This window comes from Pleurodeles waltl, chromosome 11, assembly GCF_031143425.1.
Source record: "Pleurodeles waltl isolate 20211129_DDA chromosome 11, aPleWal1.hap1.20221129, whole genome shotgun sequence".
NCBI lineage: Eukaryota > Metazoa > Chordata > Amphibia > Caudata > Salamandridae > Pleurodeles > Pleurodeles waltl.
This window is the reverse complement of record NC_090450.1, coordinates 785,049,297-785,070,487: the sequence shown is the minus strand read 5'-3', so window position 1 is coordinate 785,070,487 and position 21,191 is coordinate 785,049,297. Positions and strand designations below refer to the sequence as shown.

General features: G+C 45.3%; 1 protein-coding gene across 1 annotated transcript in view; it reads left to right on the top strand.

The window, feature by feature from the left end:
• FBXW8 (F-box and WD repeat domain containing 8) overlaps positions 1-21,191 on the top strand; it is a 484,866-nt gene that overhangs the window by 429,203 nt on the left and 34,472 nt on the right. Inside the window, exons 8-9 of the mRNA XM_069214505.1 lie at positions 2,497-2,624; positions 20,763-20,936. Coding sequence (XP_069070606.1) covers positions 2,497-2,624; positions 20,763-20,936 — 302 coding nt within the window. The remainder of the gene's footprint in view (positions 1-2,496; positions 2,625-20,762; positions 20,937-21,191) is intronic.

The following is a 21,191-nucleotide window of genomic DNA, read 5'->3' as shown; positions in this document are numbered from 1 at the left end:
TGAGTTTTATTTGAGGGAGTTGAACAACCTTCTCAAGCATTAACCCCAATCATTTTCAGGATGAACAACAAAAAATCACTAAATTACCCTGTGCTTAACCCTCTGATAGCTTGTCACAAATGCAGTCAGGCTTAGCTTAAGGGCAACATGCAAAGTATTTCTGCAGTACTCAGACAGTACCATATTGAAGACACAACACAAGAAAAATCCCATATCAATCTAGAAAACTTGAATATCTTTTAATAAATAAAATGAGACCAAAACAACAAAAATCCAATCAGTAGAATCAAAGTTACACAATTTGAAAGGTTTTAAGGAAAAAAGGGCTTGGAAGCAAATAGCTCCAATTACGGTTATCTGGTTTGCTGGACTGGACAAAGTCACAAGTTCAGGCTGGAGTTCGATGGAGTGCAGGCTGGGCCCAGGACCAAGTTTGGCCTGCTGAGATAGTACCTTGTGTCCTTTGGAATCAAGATGTGAACTCAGCGTTGGCCTGTGCTGCACCGCATTGAGGAACCGTCGTGCAGGAACCGCATTGCATGATCTTGCATTAAGATGCTTTGCACTAGGTTGGTACAGTCAAAGCTGTCGATCTGGAGCTGCGATGCTGGTGTTGAGTTGCATCGATAAAGCCACCAGTCCGTTGCTGCATTGTGAGCACTTGTGTTGAGATGCATTGTGCTGGGAAGCCACTGTCAGGAGTCGTGATATGAGTTGCGGTGCGCTGCATCAGGCCAGATGAAGCCACCGGCCTGGAGTTGGCCATGTGAGGAGTTGCCTTGAAATGCATTGCCCCGCATTGTTCTGAGGAAGCCACCAGTCTGGAGCTGGGAATGCAAGGGTTTACATTGGGATGTGTTGCGCTGCATCTGTTCTGATGAAGATGCTGGTTAGGAGCCTGTTGTGTCCCGGTAGTTTAGACAAGGAGGCCTGTGCACTGACCCTTGGAGACACTCTGGAAGTCCTGTATGAAAGCACCAAGACAGGCCTCAGGCAGCAGTGCAATCCTGAAACAGCTGGTCAGTCCTCTGGCAGCTGAGCAGTCCACCTTGTTGTAGAGTCCGCAAATCCAAGAGTGTTCTGAAGAGTGGGTCTCGGGGTCCAATATTTATACCTGTGCCAGCTTCAAAGTGGGAGAAATGTCTAGACTTCCCCCCACATCTGGATCTCAAATAAATTTCCTTCCTGCCCAGGCCCCAAGATGCCTGGGGGGACAAAAGGTTAGTGTGAAGTTCTTTGTGACAGCCCCCATTGAAGTGCAAGTGTGGTAGGTAACAGCTCTGCCCCCACCAATCCTGTCAGGATCACCCATCCTGCCAACACCCAGTCCCCCTTTGAGACACTGTTTGGGAGGAATAGACAAAGGCAAACTGCCAACTACACCTATTCATGTGACCCTGGATACAGCCTGTAGGCACTGAATGGTTAGGACAAAAAATGCCAACTTTCCAAAAAGGGCCTTTTCTGAATTGTGATTTAAAAAAACACTTTACCTTTAAAGAGGATTTTAAATTACAATTCTCTAGAGACCAAACATCACATTTCTATCAGTTCCGAAGCAAACATTAGCACTAATTAAATGTAATAAGGTAACCCAATGTTATCCTATGGGAGAGGTAGAGTTTTTCACTAGAAGGACATGTTAAACTTAAAAGTGCATGCCCAACCTTTTAAAGACGGTTCACTCTGCCCTATGGGCTGTTTAAGGCCAAACCTAGGGGTGACTTATATGTATTAGAAAGGAAAGTTTGGGCCTGACAAAATGTGTATTTGCCAGGTCGAAATGGCAGTTTAAAACTGCACACAAGCTTTCAAAGGGCTACTTAAGTGGGTGGCACATTAAGTGCTGCAGACCCACTAGTAGCATTTAATTTACGGACACTGGGTACAGGTAGTACCACTTAACTAGGAACTTCAAAGTACATTAATTGTGCCAATTAGGTATAAGCCAATTTTACTATATCAAAAGGAGTGCACACACACACTTTAGCACTGGTTAGCAGTGTTAAAGTGCACAGAGTCATAAAGCCAACAAAAACAGGAGAGAAGAAAGCAGAACATTTGGAGGAAGACTACTTTAAGTCTATTGTGTGTAACACTTTCAAACACTTCTTTTTGCAGGTTAGTTTTCCCTTACCACCAAGTCAGTAAAATACATCTCTGTGCTAAAAACCTGCCTGGTGAATATGGGCTTTAGAAACAGACTTGTAGCTGGTAAGAAAGATACAATCTGCAGCTCCTAATTTCTGTTGTTTATATGTTATTCTGTGAGTTTTATCAGTGTACATATTTAACAAAATTAGTGTGCAGCATGGGTAAGCCATATGATTTGGGTCTGAAATGAAATATCTTGTTTGCCCAGCAAATTTTCACTCATATGTCCTTTATAGTGCCCGTTGTATGTTTCTTATCCATATTAAGGTAACAATATTTGGTGAAAGATCAACAGAAGTAAGGCCATTTACAAACAGTGTTGATTCGCCTGTTTTTGTACAGATCCTTGTGTACAGCCTACAGACAGGACAAACATTGACAGCACTGGGGAACTCTGCTGGAGACTTCACCTGCATAAACATGAAGGACAGCCCTCCAAACATGTTGGTCACTGGGAATAAGGACAGGAGGTAGGTGCAAGGTAGAGATTGTGGTGGATGTCATAATATATCACTTAGGTTGTTCAAGGAAATCTCAAGACTGAATTAGAACCTAAATGATCGAGGGTGCTTGTAACGCTGGAGTAACAGCAGTGAAACAGAAGACAGAGAGTCACCATTTGGACATATGAGAGTCCAACATTTACCTTCCTAAAATGTCACATTGCAAGCATTTTACATTTTTTAAAGAAATATTTTCAACCTGGAGTTCCTGTGAGCAATTATTTTACATAAAAAAGCTCAGAAGATAGAGATGGTTTGTCACCATTTTTATTAAGTCATAACTTACTCTTGTGACATAGTAAAGTTACTTTTACTAGGTTTCAATATATCTTGATCCGCTTTTCATTTCGGGGCAAATCTAAACGTATTGACCTGTTAAGGGGGTGACTGCTGATTGTTGTATCCTGGGCTTCCTGTACTTAACTAAAAAAAATAAGAAAAAGAGTCTCCCTTCATAAGTGTTCTAACTGAATAGGAAAATGGAGCAGAAGAGCAAAACAGGAGAACCCAAGGAAACTCTTGAGACATTTGTGACACTCCCTTAATTACATTACATACAAAGCAATCTGGCACATTCTTCATACTCCCTTACCAGCCAGAGATCTTTGAGTCACCTCTCATATTAGATGCCCTTGGTGGGAGGGAGCCAACACTCTCCCGGATAAAAGCCAGACCGAATACAAATTAAGGGGATTTTGCTTTGAATATAGAAGGTCGAGTCACCTGGGTTCCCAGCTCAGTTTACAAGGAAAGCTGGGTAGAGGACCATTTAACAGGCTTGCCTATTATAGTCTTTTCCACTGAGTTGACCTATTGCCAATTTGCTTTTGTAGGAGAGAGCTGTGTCCCACCCCTTTTGCTGTTATGGAGTGTATGGATGGAACTGTGTCACCTGTCTCTTTCACTTGAGTGGGATTCAGGGATAGAGTTATGTCCCCAGAATCCTATGCTATTGTGGCTTCCTGGAATGGCTTATATACCCAGCCTCCTTTGCTAGTGTGGAACACAGGAGTTGGAGCTGTGTCCTCAATTCTTCATGGTGATGAGAGGCCAGAAGAGAAAGCCTAATCAGATAACTTCTGCACCCATGAACAGAGTGAGACTCTCAGGGTAGACTTCAGAAAGTATAAAAGTATACAGTAACTAATGCAGCTTAGGCAGGAGTACCCACTGAATATATTGTCTATATCCACAAGTAGGGTGTGACTTAGAGAGCGGAAGACTTCATAGAGTATGAGATGGAGTGTGTGAGTTGGGTAGGGGTATGTCCCAGAGATTATATTGTCTGTACCCAGGAGTAAAGTGAGACTCCAGAGATTATGGAATGAGCATGCAGATCCCAGAAAGGAAGTCTTATGTACCATGTGCATCAGTGAATAGATGCTCATCCTGAAGTAAAACATCCATAGTTTGTCAGCATTGCGTGGTGTACATTGCCATCCACTGATAATTTTTGCCCCTGGGCCTGTTCTGTTTGTGCTGAAGCTCTTTCACATTAGTGGTGATTTTCCCGCTCCAGGCTCCATTGTGTTTCCTTCAACCTGCTGTGCTCGGCTACAATGATGGGTGTAGGAGGCTGGTCTGGCTTGTAGTGGGTGCTTGGGTACTTACACCTTATACCAGGTCCAGTTATCCCTTATTAGTGAAATGTAGTAGTGGTCTAGCAGCTTAGGCTGTTAGAGGTAGCTGTAGCAGAGCAGCTTAGGCTGAACTAGGAGACATGCAAAGCTCCTGCAATACCACTATAGTTACACAGTACTCATACACAATAAAAGACAATACTCGGTGTTACCAAAATAAATTTACTTTATTTTTGTGACACTAGGCCAAAAATATCTTAGAGGCAATACTCCCTCTAGAGGTAAGTATTATACACAATATATACACTAGAGACCAAAATCAGGTAAGGAAATAGTCACAGAATAGTGCAAAAAATAGAAAATACCATTGAATGCAATAGGAAGGAATAGGCCTAGGGGCAACACAAACCATATACTAAGAAAGTGGAATGTGAATGACGCATTCCCCCCTAGGCAAGTGTAGTGTGTAGAGGGGTGCTGGGAGTGTAAGAAAACCACAAAGGTAAGTAAAATACGCCACCCCAGAGCCCAGGAAAGTAGGAGTAAAGTACTGCAAGTTTCCTCAGGGCACACTGTAAGTCCTGATTAGAGGTATTGCAAGAACCAAGCAAGACTGCACACAACAAATGGTGGATTACTGGACCTGAAGACCTGTAAAGAGAGGGGAGAAAGTCCAGAAGTAGTAGAAGATTTCAGGAAGGACAGGATCCCCTGCCAACCTAGAAGATGGTGCAAAAGAAGATTCTCCTTTTGGAAGAAGTCTGCAGATGAGCACCAAAGAAGATGGCTGCGGGTTCCTGCATGATGCAACGGATGACTCACGTGAAGATGTTGGATGCAGGCGAGTTGCAGCACTGGATTCATCCAACAAGCCTTGGTTCAAGCAAGGTCACGGATTGCGTCAAAATGGGGCTGCCTGGACCCAGGAGGGACCTGGGGGCCTCAACTCGGACTGATGAGGCAGAGGGGGCTCCCAACACTTGAGGGAACTCACAGATAACCAGGCACCACCCACGGAGCTCCCAGGAGACGGGGACAAAGAAGATGCAAATTGCAGTTGCTGCAGCACTACAAAAGAAGGTCCCACGCTACCGGAGAACAACTCAACTAGTTGAACGTCGATGGATAGAGTGCTGGGGACCTGGGCCAGGCTGTGCACAAAGGATTCTTGCAAATAGTGCACAGAGGCCTCAGGAGGTAGAGATGACGCGGTGCACAAGGATACTGTCGCAAATGAGAAAGACAAGCTCTTACCTCCTCCAATACCTGGACAGCTGGACCTTAGGACAGTCTGTGCCGAAAGGGTCCACCACCTATGTTCCAGGGAGAATGCTCGTCGCCAGGAGAGGATTCCCAGAGAATCGGTCATCATCTTAGAAGTTGCCTGCTGGAGGAGGGAATTGACTCTGTCACTCCATGGGAGATTCTTCAGTGCTTCTGGTGCAGGGTGAAGACAGGGAGTCCCCAGAGCATGCACACCTTGGAAACAGTTGCAGTCGCTGGCTGGAGCTGAAGTTACAGGGTCACAGTAGCTTTTCTGGATACTTTGTTGCAGTTACAGCAGTTCCTGGAGCAGTCTGCGGTTGATCCGACGGTCAGAGGATAAAGCAGGAGTTGCAGAGCATTCCTGATGGAAACTTGCAAGCTGAATCTGAAGAGGAACCCTCAGGAGAGAATAGCCCTGAGAAGGGGGATTGGCTACCTAACCAGGAATGCACCTATCAGGAGGGGTCTCTGATGTCACCTGCTGGCACTGGCCACTCGGAGCTCACCAGTGTCCCCACACCTTGGAAAACAAGATGGCTAACGCCCAGGACACACTGGAGGAGCTCTGGACACCACCCCTGGGGTGGTGATGGACAGGGGAGTGGTCACTCCCCTTTCCTGTGTCCAGTTTCGTGCCAGAGCAGGGACTGGGGGTCCCTGAACCGTTGTAGACTGGCTTATGCAAGGAGGGCACCATCTGTGCCCTTCAAAGCATTTCCAGAGGCGCTGGGAGGCTACCCCTCCCAAGCCTCTAACACCTATTTCCAAAGGGAGAGGGTGTAACACCCTCCTCCCAAAGGAAATGCTTTGTTCTGCCTTCCTGGGAGGGCAGAACACTGTCTGTGAGGTGGCAGCTGTAGCTGCAGTGCAAGCCTCAGAGAGCTGGTTTGGTTGTACTGGGGGTCCACGGTGGAGCCCCCAGGATGCATGGGATTGGCCCCCTAATACCAGATTTGAAATGGGGGGACAATTCCATGTTCTTAGACACCTTACATGGCCATTTTCGGAGTTACCATTGTGAAGCTAAATATAGGTATTGACCTATATGTAGTGCACATGTGTAATGGTGTCCCCACACTCACAAAGTCCAGGAATTTGGCCCTGGACAACGTGGGCGCACCTTTGCTAGTGCAAGGGTGCCCTCACACTTAGTAACTTTGCACCTAGCCTTCAGTAAATGAAGGTTAGACATATAGGTGACTTATAAGTTACTTAAGTGCAGTGAAAATGGCTGTGAAATAGTGTGTGCACGATTTCACGCAGGCTGCAGTGGCAGTCCTGTGAAAAGGTTTGTCTGAGCTCCTTATGGGTGGCAAAAGAAATGCTGCAGGCCATAAGGATCTCCTGGAACCCCAATGTCCTGGGTACCAAGGTACCATAGACTAGGGACTTATAAGGGGAGTCCAGTGTGCCAATTGGAATTGGAAAATGAAGTCACTACACTATAGTGACTAATTTGGAAGCAGAGAGAGCAAAAACACTGAAGTTCGGGTTAGCAGAACTTCAGTGAAACAGTTAAGCACTACTGACAACACACACATTAGGCCACAAACTATGAGCACTGGGGTCCTGGCTTGCAGGATCCTAGTGAGACAGGAAAACCATACTGACAAATAGGGTTTAAAGTATGAGCACTGGCATCCTGGCTAGCAGGATCCCAGTGAGACAGTAAAAACACACTGACACACACTTACAAACAGGCTAAAGGTGGGGGTAACCACGCTGGAAAGAGGCTACTTTCTCACAATGGGGAAGCCCAGAACTGTGAAGACAATGCCTACAGGTAGGGGCAAAACACTGTCATCCTCCACACCCATAGAGAAAACGCTTGACAGCCACCAGCACTTTGAAGTGACTCTCCAGGCGGACTCTGTTGAATATGATAAGGTTCTCCAAGCCATCATGAACACTGAAACCTCTCAAGAAAATTGAATCGACACTGTATCATTGGATGGGAATCTGTTAAGAGCTGATCACCATCACCTGGTTGATCAAGTGGAGGAAGCAGAATCCACTCTCGCCACAATGAGACCGACAGTACAGGACTTACAGGACGGTTGAAACCAAAGTTGCCACTCTACACGGCAGAGCAGAGGATGCGCAGAGGGGCGCTCGAGATGTAACAACATTTGCTTTTTGGGCTTCCCTGAGCGTGCTGAAAGCCCTAGCCTGGAATTATTTCTCGAGAACTGGCTGACAAAATTTGTTACGGGTGATAAAGTACTGAAATTCTTTTCCCTTGAGCTGGCACATCGCACACCAGGCAGGCCACCTCTGCCAGGTGCCCTAGCGCGTCCAATAATAGCTTGACTGCTTAATTAACGGGAGTGGGACTTGCTCCTACAGCGGTTTTGCACCAAAGGCCCTTGGCAATATAAGAATACAATGATTACAACTTATTCCAATCTCACTATGGTGGTCCACTGTCAAAGAAATACCTATGCCAAAGTCAAAAAGCGCCGCCGCGAATTTACTCTGGCATATGCCCTGCTGTTTCTGGCGAAGCTACCCATAACTAATGGTGACACGGTACACATAGTCCGTTCGCCGGAGGATGTGTGGATCTGGCTTCATGCTACGAACTTAGCAGGCACGCAGGTGGAAACCTCGGAGACTGAAAGCTGGCTGACACCCAAGTTAAGGCGACGTAAGAAGCGATCTTTCACGGCGAAACCAACTAAAGAGCAGGTGGTAGCTGAACCAGCCAGTGTAGTCTCAGAGGCTTCCCTCCACTGCACAAACCCCTTTGCAGCCCTATGCCCTGAGCAGCTATCAGAATCTGGATCGGACTACAGTGGTTCACACTCATCTGATGCCAGGGCCCATCCGGGTCTGAAAATCTCTTCATGTTCAGCAGATGACCTGTAAGGGGTCCCTCCTGACAACAGGGGGTTTGGGATCTGTATGGGTCCACTACCTCACACCAAGGTAAGCTGCATGGGATGGCGGGATCCGGATGCCTTGCCACGCTGTCCGTTTATGGGCTCACATTGTGACTGCCTCCAAACTTTACTTGACCTGTTCCTACCGAACTGTTCTGCATGGACTTGACTATACTTCAGGCAATTGTTAAGCGCTGGTTGGTTTGTTTGAGGGGAGATGGCATGGTGCAGCTAGACGCTCAGGGCCGGGGCAGGGGAGTTGTTCATCATCATGGTTTAACTGTTTTCTTTCTTATTATTTGGATGATCCTGTATGTGGTGGGGGACGGGGACTGGGTGGCAGGGCTAGATGGGTGGAGCGAGTAGAGGGCCAAGAGTACAAAACTTAAGTGTATGGTCACCACTTTTAATGTGCTCACATAGAATATCTGTGGTATAGCCACCCCAGCTCGGAGATAAAAGACCAATGCCTACCTCAGGCGTAGGCAAATTCATTTTGCATGTCTCCCAAGATACCCACCTCACTATGGGAGAGCTGGACAAAGTTAATAGAAAGTGGAGTGGGTAGGTGTACGGTACAAGGTACTCGGCCTGCGCCCGAGGAGTTCTTATTTGGATCGCCCCAGAGGTTCCCTTTGTGAAATCGAGGGTCTTGATCGATACTGAAGGCTGGTATGTAGTAGTGGAGGGAGCCCTACATGGGCGCCCTTTCTACTTGATATACCTCTATGCACCTAGTAATGCCCAAGACGGCTTTTTTAGATACCCTCTCACCAACCCTGTTACTCGCACAGCAAACCCCAGGAATGTGGGGAGGTGACTTTAATTGTATACGTAATAATAACTGGGATTGCTCAGTGCCCCCATTACAGGGCAAGGCAAGCATACACTCAACGAAACGCTTCCAGCAATGGGCTAAACATCTGACTTGCATGATGTATGGCGCCTGAGCCATCCAGAGAAGAAGTATTTATATTATGCACCAGGACATCAGATACACACTCGTCTGGATTATTTATTTTGTAATACTGAATGTTGGTCTCTTATGCGCAGCTCTGAGTACCTTGGTAGGACCCTCTCAGACCATAATCCATTTAAGATTAGATTTCACTGAGGGAGAATGAGACCCATTCTCTCTTGGCGCCTTGGCCCAGGAGCCCTACAAGACACAGCATATAGAGTACTTCGATGAGAATGCGGTATTAACTGAATTTCGTTGAACAGAATGGGAAGCCATGAAGGTTGCCTCTGTGAGGTTTTATGTGTTGTCTCCATTGCCGTGTATGCTGAACTCAGAGGCAGTTTAGGGTCAAGTTATGGGTCTGTGAGACCCGAAGAAATGAGGGCAGAACCCAGGGATGAAAATTGTACTCATTACACGTAAAGACTGAGAAACCTGTGATTGGTCTGCAACCCCTTTCCACCTGGAGAGTGGAGTAGCAATTAACCATTGTGATCAGCTGTAGTCAGTGAGAAACCTCTTCCACTTATGAGCAGCAGCACTTATTGTTCTAGCACTTATAGCCATCATTATAATCGGCCTGTAAGCAACATAGCTGTGTTGCCATAGTTAAATAAGAAATCTAAATGCAAACATGATTACAAAAATGAAAACAATGTTGAAAAAAATTACTAAGGGACTCTTGGATCAATGTTGTAAGATTTTCCTCCCCTCACAACAAGCAGTTGTAGTTCTAACCCACTGACAAGCCACCCACTACCCTTGTCTGTCAGTAACCATTCACACATTGGAAACTATCTGTGATGGGAAGTTTCACTCTGAATGACAGCCTTGGGCATCAAAGGGACAATGTTCCATTGGGTTGATTCATGGTTGCGTCGAAGATAGTTTGGACGATATCACTTTTTTTTTTTTTAGCTATCTTTTTTTTTTTAGCTCAAACTTACCATACAGTACAAGCTGTCTGGATGGGAAAGACCTGTTGTGAGCTTACAGTGACTTTACAGCCTGCCTATTGGTTAGCATTATTGCCCCTCTCATTTGCTTGCTTCTTGTTCAATTACCTGACTTCCTCATCTGTTTTTTCCTCCCCTGGAAAATAGTATCTTTCTTCTTACAGTTCTTGTGGTTGTGGTAGGCTGACTGGTATTCTTCCACTGCTCACACTTAAGGGACTACTTTTTTCCTTCACATTCAACATGTGCTTGCTAGTTCTCTTCTTCTTGTGCTGTTTTCCCCCTGGAATACCCCCTTCAACCCCTGAGATGTGTTGCTCCTCACCCTTCCCAGAGTTTCTGTAAAAGCACAGCAACAAGGCTATTTCTGCTGGGGTAAGGCTGAAATCACACTTTAAGGGTTATCCCTTGCATTCCACATATTACATTTAAGCAAAAGCTTTGGCACACAAAGGCTTTCATATCGCTGCACTTACTCAGCTGGTGTCTAAGGCAGAAGGTGCACTTAGCATGATACTTCTCCTAGAGGCTGATAAATCTGCTCCCTGGGCTAGTGCATATGACTGGATCCTTTGGAAAGTAAATTAGGTATTGGGAAGTGTTTCACTTTTCATTGTGACACTTTCTTATTCTTTGTCAATACTGTTCACAGTTTCTTGAGTGAAAACGATTTGAAAAATAAAACATGACATTTATGAAAATTGAAAACGAATTTAATGTACAGTTTTGAGATACCCTAAGATGCATTTGCTTTTCTTTCAGGATTTTGAAACTTTTTTCTTTTACGTTTTTCAGACAATTCTATACAGACAAACATTGGCGAAGCCAACAGCTTGGCACTCATAATATAAAGGTTAGACCGGCTTTGCCTGTCTTTGTTTGCCATTACAACCTCTAGAGAGTGAGTTGCTATAATTGCACTTTACAGATGCAGTGCTGGCTTTCTCCTGTCATTTGCAAGCCCCATTGTGTGGCAGATACACCCCAATGCAAGGATTCTCGGATTCAATCCTGCCTCCTGGATATTTCTTATGTGGGATTTCATCAAATAATTGTTGCGAGGCTGTTTGTGCTGTGCCCGATTGATGCATCTGGCAGAGTGCCAAGAATTCACTAGGAGGTGCCACATACACTGTACAAACACCTTGCCCATAATACTTCTGTTCCATTATGGACTAGATATAAAAACTGAAAATGACCCCAGATGGCCAGTTCTGGTTCCCCCTGGACCTATAAAACTCTATAATATAGAGACAGAGAACTAGCAAATGGCATTTTTATGGTCGAGCCTTCTTCGCAAGCGCTTGGGCTTGCGTTTCGCTTGCAAGCCGCTTTAGGAGTTAGAAAATGGCTTGGAGCCCCGTTCGCGTCACATCAATTGTCTTTCATTGGTTCGTGAGCTTGCCTGTTAAAATCTGCTTGCTTTCACTAGATGAAGGCACACATATGTCATGCCTTTTCCGGTGGTTAGCCCTCCTCGATTGCAGCGACCAAGTACTGAAAACATGCGAGGCTCTCTGTTTCCCATCAGGTTTGTGGACTACTTTTTATCTTTTGTTCTCAGCACGATCTCACTTGGCAGAAGTTGAGTGCTTTGCATAACATTGACCCTGTTACATAGTTAATTGCACTTTTGCTGGTTACGTAGATAATTGCACTTTTGCCGATAGGTTTCATTACGAGTGAACTGTAGCAGCGCGATTGCGCTGTTTTTTTCTTTGAATGTGGAAAGAAAAATCCGGTTGGGAGTTTACAACTGCTAATAGCAGCGCGATCGCACTGTTTTTTTCTTTCAATGCGGAAAGAAAAATCCGGTTGGGAGTTTACAACTGCTAATAGCTGTAACTCGGAGGAATGCGAGACCCTAGTGCATTGGAAATGCTTGTTTGTTTTGTGACTGTTTTTGCTGTTTGAAAACTCACCAAATTTGCCAGAGACTTATTTTGTGAAAATGTTGCCCTTTTGTTCCTTATGGGATGCAGATAGATCAAGGTGCCTGTGTTGGCTCTAGGCAGCCTCAAGTGCACCAGCACAGATAAAGATCTGAAGAGTGCCATATCTTTGTAGATGTGGTGCTGTTCGGCTCTGCCCTGTTAACGGAACACAGCTTTTTTACTTGCTGCCCATCTTGTCTTGAACTTTTAGTACCTACGCCCCTGGGCTGTTTTGTCACGGTTTATTCACTTATGTAAAACTAAAAATGTATGAAGGTGGGCAAAAGTGAAATGTAAGGCGCCCTCTTTGATACAGTTAAAAAAGAGAGAAACTGAGTAGTACTCTTTATGCCATAAAAAAATGCATCTGAATGATACAAGACTGTCTAAATTACTAGTGCTTTCATCAGTATCAAAAATAAACATTTGAATATTTGAGAATACACAAAACATTTCAATGATCATCGTTATCTTCACTGGAACAACACAAAAAGAATATGTATCCAGCCATTAAAAGTCGCTGTGATGGTGGTCACATTCAGGCCCAGGCCCTTGGTGGTCGGGTTACTTTCTCGAGGAGAGTACAGGCAAGAAGGTTCCATTTCTGCTTGATCACCTAGAAAAAAGAACCCTTCCACCATTGAACTAAGTATGGATGTGGCCAATATGGTGTCTAGTAGTGATGAGGGATTTTTGCACACATAAGTGGTATTTAGATGCTCTAGCACTTTGCTAGTGGCCCTTCCATGAGCCCAACCTTCCCTGACTGAGATCTAGTGGACATTGATCCACACTATATCTAATTTTGTGCTATTCCTTTCTTTTTATGTTGTTATGTCATCTGCCATTTGTATTGTGTGCAACTGCCAATAGTGTGACATTGTAGTGCTCTCAGTATGATTACAGGTGGGCATGTATGTTTGGAGTGGGTGGTGAGCGATTAAAGAATGTCCTGTGTAGAAATCTTTGGATCTGGCGTGTGAGGGAAAGATGTGTCACTACGAACTTGATGCACCTGGCATGCACTACCAATAAATGCTTCATGAAGCGTACCTATTTCCTCAGACCTACCTCTTTAAACAGTAGTGTGCAAATATTGTTTACAGAGGTGTATTTGAGGAAATAAGCATGCATTATGCAGCATTTATTTTACATAGCTTGTCCTAGAGCATGGGTGTGCTATCCTCTTTTTATTAGCAGTGTTTCTTATTAGCGGTGCAGCCCTTGCAGTAAGTTAATGCGACCACCATGGCTTACGGGGTTTTGCTGCAGCCCCCAGGATAGTAAGTTAATGCAGCAGCCTATTTATCAAAGAGTTTTAGCCAGAAATACTGAAAGAGCAACCCAGATAATCCACAAAAGCCTCAGAAGCAGGTCTCTGATGTCCACCCATAAGTGCTTAATGTGCAGCCCTATGAAATTTATAAGGAGTGTCCATGCAGAAGCACTGTAAAACCACAATCGCTGGAGATCTACCAACAACCCAAGTAAATTGTTGAAGGGGTCTACTGATAAGCAATGAGGAAGGATCACATCATGCACATGTAGCTAATCTAATCTCTTAGTCCGCCTTGCTTAGCTTGCTATAAAAATACTGTCATGCCGGTCTTTCAAATCACTGTTTATGATCAGAGACACTCAGCTCTCCCTTGCTATAACATACAGCTGGAGACCTTTTCTGAGAAATTATGGCCATAGCTGGACCGCATCCAAAGCAAACTCTTTGGACTACCAACAAGCTCCAGTCAAGTGCAAGTTGGACAAGGATTTTGCCTTTCAAATCATCCCTGTTGCTCTATAGTGACCCTTTGAGATTTTGTCTTGAGTGTTGGAGAGATGGGAGTCATTAAGACTAAAACTCTGAAAGGAATGTCATTCCTTTATCCATTGTCCATGGATTTAAACTTTCAATAAGGCACTCACCCAACTGAAGAATGGTACCTGAAAGTATCATACTCACAATTTAAAAAGTACCTTATGCAAAAGGCTCTTAGGTTTATTGCTAAGTTAAATAATGTTAAAGTTTGTAATCTCAGTGTGGTAGTAATACCTACTTTTTTATCAGGGTACTATCAGACATATAATTTAAATCTTCTTGCTTGAGGGTCAAATTCATGACTGTTGTTACATGTTAGGCCTGTTTGATTTGTTTGAAATAAGGCATCCTCAGAAGAAAAAAAATTAAATCATTAATAGTTGTGGATTTTGTAACTTTGTTTATGAAACCATCGCCTGCCTTTAGTATATTTCACCGTCTATAAGAAAATCAGGCCTTTGGACTTGTAGCAATGCACTCTACGCAATCTTTATGGGAGATGACACCAGGGCTGCCTCCTGGCTTTGTTAAACTCATGAAAACAGTCCATCAAGAAGTAATTCCCATTTCTGTGTATGTTATGAGTCAAGATAATTGTGTTGGTCTCATTTTTCGTTGAATGATTTGTATTAAGGTCCAGGGAAAGTTGTATTCACCTTTCTCTTATTCAAGGGGAATGTCCCTGTGCGTGAAGCTGGCAGGTAGCTATCTAACTTAGTTAAATTAATAGAGAGCAAAGTGAGGAGAAAATTGTAATATTGTGGTAAAACATGAGCTAACGTACATTTTCAAATTGTCTGGGTTCGCTGTAATTAACGTTTAGTTTATGTTGTGGTGGGCAATTATTGTTGTTTTCTACTTGTATTACTTTATTATGATTTTATTGATATGGTTTTGATTAACTTCAATAAATCAATCACTCAGAAGGACTGAAGATGCAACCCATGGAAATCCCTGAACACCGGCTTCTCATAAGTGCTGAAAATGCACACCGCAAGGAACTCCTGACCTGAGTAAAGTGTCTACGGTGTCCACGTAGGAGTGTTGAAGGTGCAACCCAACTAAATCTACAGACTCCCCCCCAATAAAGGGTCTGTAAGGTTTACCCAGAAGCAGTGAGCACAACCCAGAGATCCATTACCAGTCTCTGTAAAGTTTCTGTGGATCCCACCCGAAGCCCTGAAGTCACAGCCAGCCTGTGTGGGTGAACATTTTGCAGTTGAGAATGAGGTGGCATGAAATCCATGGACCTATGAAAGTAACGAAGGTAAATATTAGAGAAGAGAGGGAGGGGCAGGTGAGAGTTTTGAACGAGGAGTGAGAGAGGCAAAAGTTCTGGCCCAGGGCCTTCCCTGGTAGAAGTTCTGGCCCAAGGCCCTTCCTTGCTGTAACAGGCTCAGACAGGGAAGACGTCTTAGGAAGCCACACAAGTATTATCCACCAGCTGGATGCCTTTCCGTGCAGCATATTTTCTTGCTGTTTGCAGATTGTGTTGGTAGTCAGCTAACATTTCACATAGCCAGTGTCAGATGACATAATGGGGGTCATTCCGACCCTGGCGGTCATGGACCGCCAGGGCCGGGGACCGCGGATACACCGCCAACAGGCTGGCGGTGCATCCAGGCCAATTCTGACCACGGCGGTAAAGCCGCGGTCAGAAAAGGGAAACCGGCGGTTTCCCGCCGGTTTTCCCCTGGCCTGAGGAATCCTCCATGGCGGCACTGCAGGCAGCGCCGCCATGGGGATTCCGACCCCCTTACCGCCAGCCTGGTTCTGGCGGTTTTGACCGCCAGAACCTGGTTGGCGGTAACGGGTGTCGTGGGGCCCCTGGGGGCCCCTGCAGTGCCCATGCCAATGGCATGGGCACTGCAAGGGCCCCCTAACAGGGCCCCACCAAGATTTTCAGTGTCTGCATAGCAGACACTGAAAATCGCGACGGGTGCAACTGCACCCGTCGCACCCTTTCCACTCCGCCGGCTCCATTCGGAGCCGGCATCCTCGTGGAAGGGGGTTTCCCGCTGGGCGGGCGGCCTTCTGGCGGTCGCCTGCCCGCCCAGCGGGAAACTCAGAATTACCGCTGCGGTCTTTTGACGGCGGTACTTTGGCGGGCGGCGGAATTACCCCCATTGTGTTGAAACCCTCGCGCTGGCATCACCTGGGACTGTCTTAATGCAATCATAGACCTGCTGCTGTCTGTTGTTGCACTTACAGACGTTGTCTCTCGAAGAAAAACATCTAATGATTTACATTTTTTTTTCATATGAGATTTGCTGCTTTTAGGTATTTGCTTCTGTTCAGCTGTACTATTTAGTATCAGCCCAGCAATGCTTAGCATTGTTTAAGTTGGTTTCTCGTTAAAAGTCAGTGTTTGTCAACAACCCGACTAAATGTGTGCATGCGGGGCCACGTAGCTGTTTGAAGTCATAACTTGAGTTTGGAAAATAATGTGACTAATAGGATCGGTAGTTTTCCCCCAGCATCCTTTAAATTTGAAACATTTGAAAGCGCGAGCCAACTAATATGTGTTTTCTTAAAAAAAAAAAAAGTACGTGAACGTTTTCTTCTTGGAGACTTTTAAAACCGCAATAAACTGCAGGCCGTAAATAACGGGCGTCACTACAATTTCTGCCGGATGCCGACCAAAGAAAAGGCACCATCCAGGCATGTAGGAAAACCAATAACCCGACGAGTTCCAAGACCACTGTGTGCGTCCGTCGTATGTCGTCGGTAAGTATCCCATAGCAAGAGCGCGCATGTTTGCTGTGTAGTGAGATGTAACGTTTCCAAAGCGTGTGTTCGTGATTGCGCCTGTCCTGGTTGTTCACTCTGTGCTTGAAGTGCCGGACTGAGAGCCTATGGGTCTGCTTGTTTCAGTTCATTGGACGCTGCGCAGTCTCTGCGGGACAGGTCAGACTCCGCGCTGTCATGCAGCTCATTACAAGTTATGTTCCCGACATTGCCAGCGGAGCTGACGTGATGTCCGAAAATAAAGTACTGAGTAACGTGTGGGCCTGGTGCCGGGTCGGATTGGTGTCACGTCGTAAAGTACCTGTGCGCTCCCGCGTTTTGGGCGTTCGAGTCCCAGCGGTGACAAGAGTTGTTGTAGATTGTGGTGCAGATGACCCCGCCGAGCCCCGGTGACCCTGCACCTGGAGCACAATTGGTAACTTCGCCCCTTCTTACTCTTTTAATGGCCACTTTGTTCCCGTCAACACCTCCCCAATAAAAAAATAAAAAAAAATTCGGTTCTTCATTGATGGCACCACTGCTGCATTAAAGAACATAACTTCTGGGATAAGTCTGACAAAAGGCTGAGTGGCCCCCGAGTGCCAAATTAAATAAGAGGTGTACTTTGGCACGGGTGATGCGCCTCGAGTGAAAAGACAATATTTCCACGCGAGCAGTTTCCATCGTCAATTTAGCTGATTATCAGCCCTTCCCTAAACTGCCTCAAAGTCTTTCCCAATCCAGTTTTTTGGGGGGCTTTGTTTTCTTGGCGACTCCTCTACCGCGCCTGAGGCGCTGCCCAGAGAGACGTAAAATGGCGACTGGCCAGGGCCTAATGGCGTCCCCCTCCTGGTGCCACACATCAGACTGCAGGTGCCGCTTCGGTTCAGCGCTGGGTATCAGATTGTGAGGCGGAGACTCTGCTCTGCCAAATCCCAGTCCTAGCTCCACCGGGGGACCAGCTTGCTAAAATAATTATTCCCTCAATCCCCTGAAAAAAAGAAAGACAACTAAAAACTCTCGCAGAGGGCAGTAAGTCAGCAAGGGAAAAGGATTGCTTAACTGGTTTGTTGCCAGAAATTTAACACACATACTGAATATTCGTTCCGTTTATTCTGGTCAGTATCATATTTTAAAGGCCATTGTCTGTTGTCTTATTGCCCAGGTTACACTCTGTTTATCCCATCAGTGGCAATCGTTTCAAGTTTCTGTGTTTTTGGGAAACCACACTGAACCTGTTTGTGGGTCTCTAAAGCGTGTGAAGTGAAGTCGTTTTTTGCTGTCAGTCGTCTTATTTTTCTTTTCAAGGAAGGTACTCGTGTGCAATATGCTTGCGAGGTACCAGCACAACGCAGTTTTTACCTTCCAAGGAAAAGGCGCATCTGGTTTCACCACCATCTAGCATTGACTGGAAAAATCAACCCTATAGGCAAGGGAAAGTGAAAAACGTACCAGTTTAACAACTAAGCAAGCACACGTGCTTTATGAAAACATTGCACATCCCGGATCTCAATGAGAATGGGTCATTGAGTGATTACTATGTGTGGAAAGGAGCCCCACGTGAAATGGTCAGTCTGGTCTAACTATAGAGCATTCATCTGCCATCACTTGGAGCCCAGGCATCGAGCATAAGCTTTTCAGGGAATCAGGGTTACAAATGCAATACTGTTGTCTTCTTTACATGCACAGCCAAATACAATCTGTGATCATCTCCTACTCAGTTGTGAACGCTGCTACAACAAACTCTTCTGACTGCTTTGGTCTTGATGGCACGTTTGGTTAAGTAGGTAAACAGAGCTGTCCCTAGGTTTCAGCTAATATTGCTCTCTAATTGGATAATAAACTTGCGTTTGTTCATTTGTCTCGTGGACCAAAGCTCACTAGAGGTGGTAGTAGGTTTGGAACTCTTGATACCATAGGGCACAGTGGTCACATGCAAAAAATCTGTGTTGTAGTCCGAGCTTTGTCTTTTAATGAGTATGTCATTATTCACATATTGGAAGTGTAGGACAGGTAAAAGAATGAACAACAGAAAAAAACAGTTGTAGAGCCTTCGGTGACTGAGGCACCAGCACAAACTATTGCACCAGGCGAAAAGTCTCTGCGATTATAACAAATAACCATCTGTAGACAATTTATAAATATCACAGTTGCTAAGCTTGTCCTCTGAAACGTTTGGGTTCAGTCCACTTCTCATAATGTTGCAGACACAATGCTACAATGTTTCAAGTGCACTTTGATACATTTGCACTTTGACCTGGTTTCACAGCGACCAGACGTACATGGATTAACAATTTACGGGATAGGCGTCCAAACAGCGGAAAATCTGCAAAAATGTCACAAAGAATAAACATGGTTTACACACACCAAAACACCACCTAAAAGTGAACCCACCGCCTAAATGCTGTGGTTTTAGGGTTGCTACATAGACTAGTTTTCATTTAACAGAGCATCTGAATCTTTTATTACAGATGTTTGGATGTGAGGGGCCCCTGATATTTACACAGCTAATGGTTGTAGCCTATCTTGGCAGGTCTAAGGTGATGTACTTCTGTTCCTTGATGACTGGTTGTTGGACTTGGGCTCCTCACAGCCACAAGGACTACCTGCGGATGACCATATTTCTCCTACCTTCCCTGGGGTTGTCCATCAGCAAGCTGAATTAGCATCTTCGATTCCCTTCATCAGGGCAGTTCTGTACACCGTGGCATTCAGAGCTTTTCTACCCCTACAGAAAATCTGGAACAATCAGGATATGATATGATGTTCCAGGCCCGGACCGGTCTTCTGGCCCAGACAGGTGTGAGGCTTCTTGATCTCCTGGCTTCCTCTGGCCTCATTCATCCTGTTGATGCTTCATGCCCATGGGCGCATGTAGGCTCTGAATTGGAATCTCAGCTTTCAATGATCTCTGAAATTGGTGGAGCCTCTCAAACAAAATCTGTGTGTAAGATGAGGCGCCCATCACCTTTAATGGTGAATGAAGGAATCCAATCTGACTTGCTGCAGGCCATTCTTCCTGTTCTGGCCAGCGCTAACAATTGTGATGGATGCATTACAACTGGGCTAAGGTGGCCACATGCATGAGACGGAGAGCAGAGGCCTCTAGTTTCCATTCGAGCAGTGGAACCACTTCAGTCTTCGGAAACTGCATGTCATCTAGCTGCCTCTCAAGGCCTTTCTACCTTCCATCAAGGGCAGACCTATGCAAGTTTTGATAGACAATTTTGCCACCATGTAGTACTGCCAAAAACTGGGTAGTATGGGGGCAAGTGTGCAGTTCCAGGAGACTTTGAGACTATGGCACAAGCTTGACCCTTAGGGAATTTCCTTGACTGTTCTAATTGCGATTACGCCTGCACACTGTCAGCGAACTGCAGGTGTTGTCAATGCAACCACCATGTACCACTGGAACAAATTAGCATGGTCAAGATGCCTTGTAGGCTACAAAGTTAAGCCCACTAAGATAACTGACACCATTGACACAAATGAAATTGTGTAGATGCTTTACATACTTGAAAAAGTGAGTTTGTTGGAACAGTTGTGGAGATTTCTTGCTACTGATGTCATATGCCAGTGATTAAGTGAATTTGTTGTACCTGCCTTACAATGGTTAACAGGTGAGGTTAATGCACGTGTCTCATACCCTGACAGGTTTGGCGTTGTTTCTTTGTCAACAGTGACATGGAGGAATATTGACATTGCGGAGCATCTTCTTGCTTATGTTATGACTACCATGTGTTGATATTTCTTGAAGTGGCCATAAGGTGCTCCCTGCAGGCCCTCAGTCACATGTATGATCCTGGTGTAGATGTTCTACACCAATGACAGCAATGTGTTTCCATTAGACAGGAACTAAAAATGATCATGCCCTTCACATGTATTGCGTAAATGGGGCGTTGTTAAAGAAACTATATCTTGTACAATGCCTTCCTTTGTATTAACACGTCCTTAAAGCATTATTTCCACTTTACTCTCTTTAGGGTAAGAGTGTATGACATCCGGACCAACAATTCGCTGTGCTCTCTTTACGCCCACCAGCTCGGCGTCTCTGCAGCCCGCATGGATGACTGGAAGATAGTCAGCGGAGGAGAGGAAGGACTGGTTTGCGTCTGGGATCAACGCATGGGCACCAAACTGTGGGAGACGCACGCCAGGTACAGAGTGCCTGAAAAAAGAATAGTTGTAATATTTTGTTCACATAGATTTATCCCTCAATCCTTCCTTTCACGACCCTGTTCTATATGTTGCTGTTCAGCAACATCCTGGCAGTTTTCTTTTAGCTCTTTCATATCGCTCATTCGCAGGTTGGGAGGTCGCAGGTGAAGGTTCCCAATCAAAATATTATTAGCCGTGTTTATGAGCAACAGTCACTGAGCCTATCTTTCCCTTGCTACCCCTTGTACCGCTCT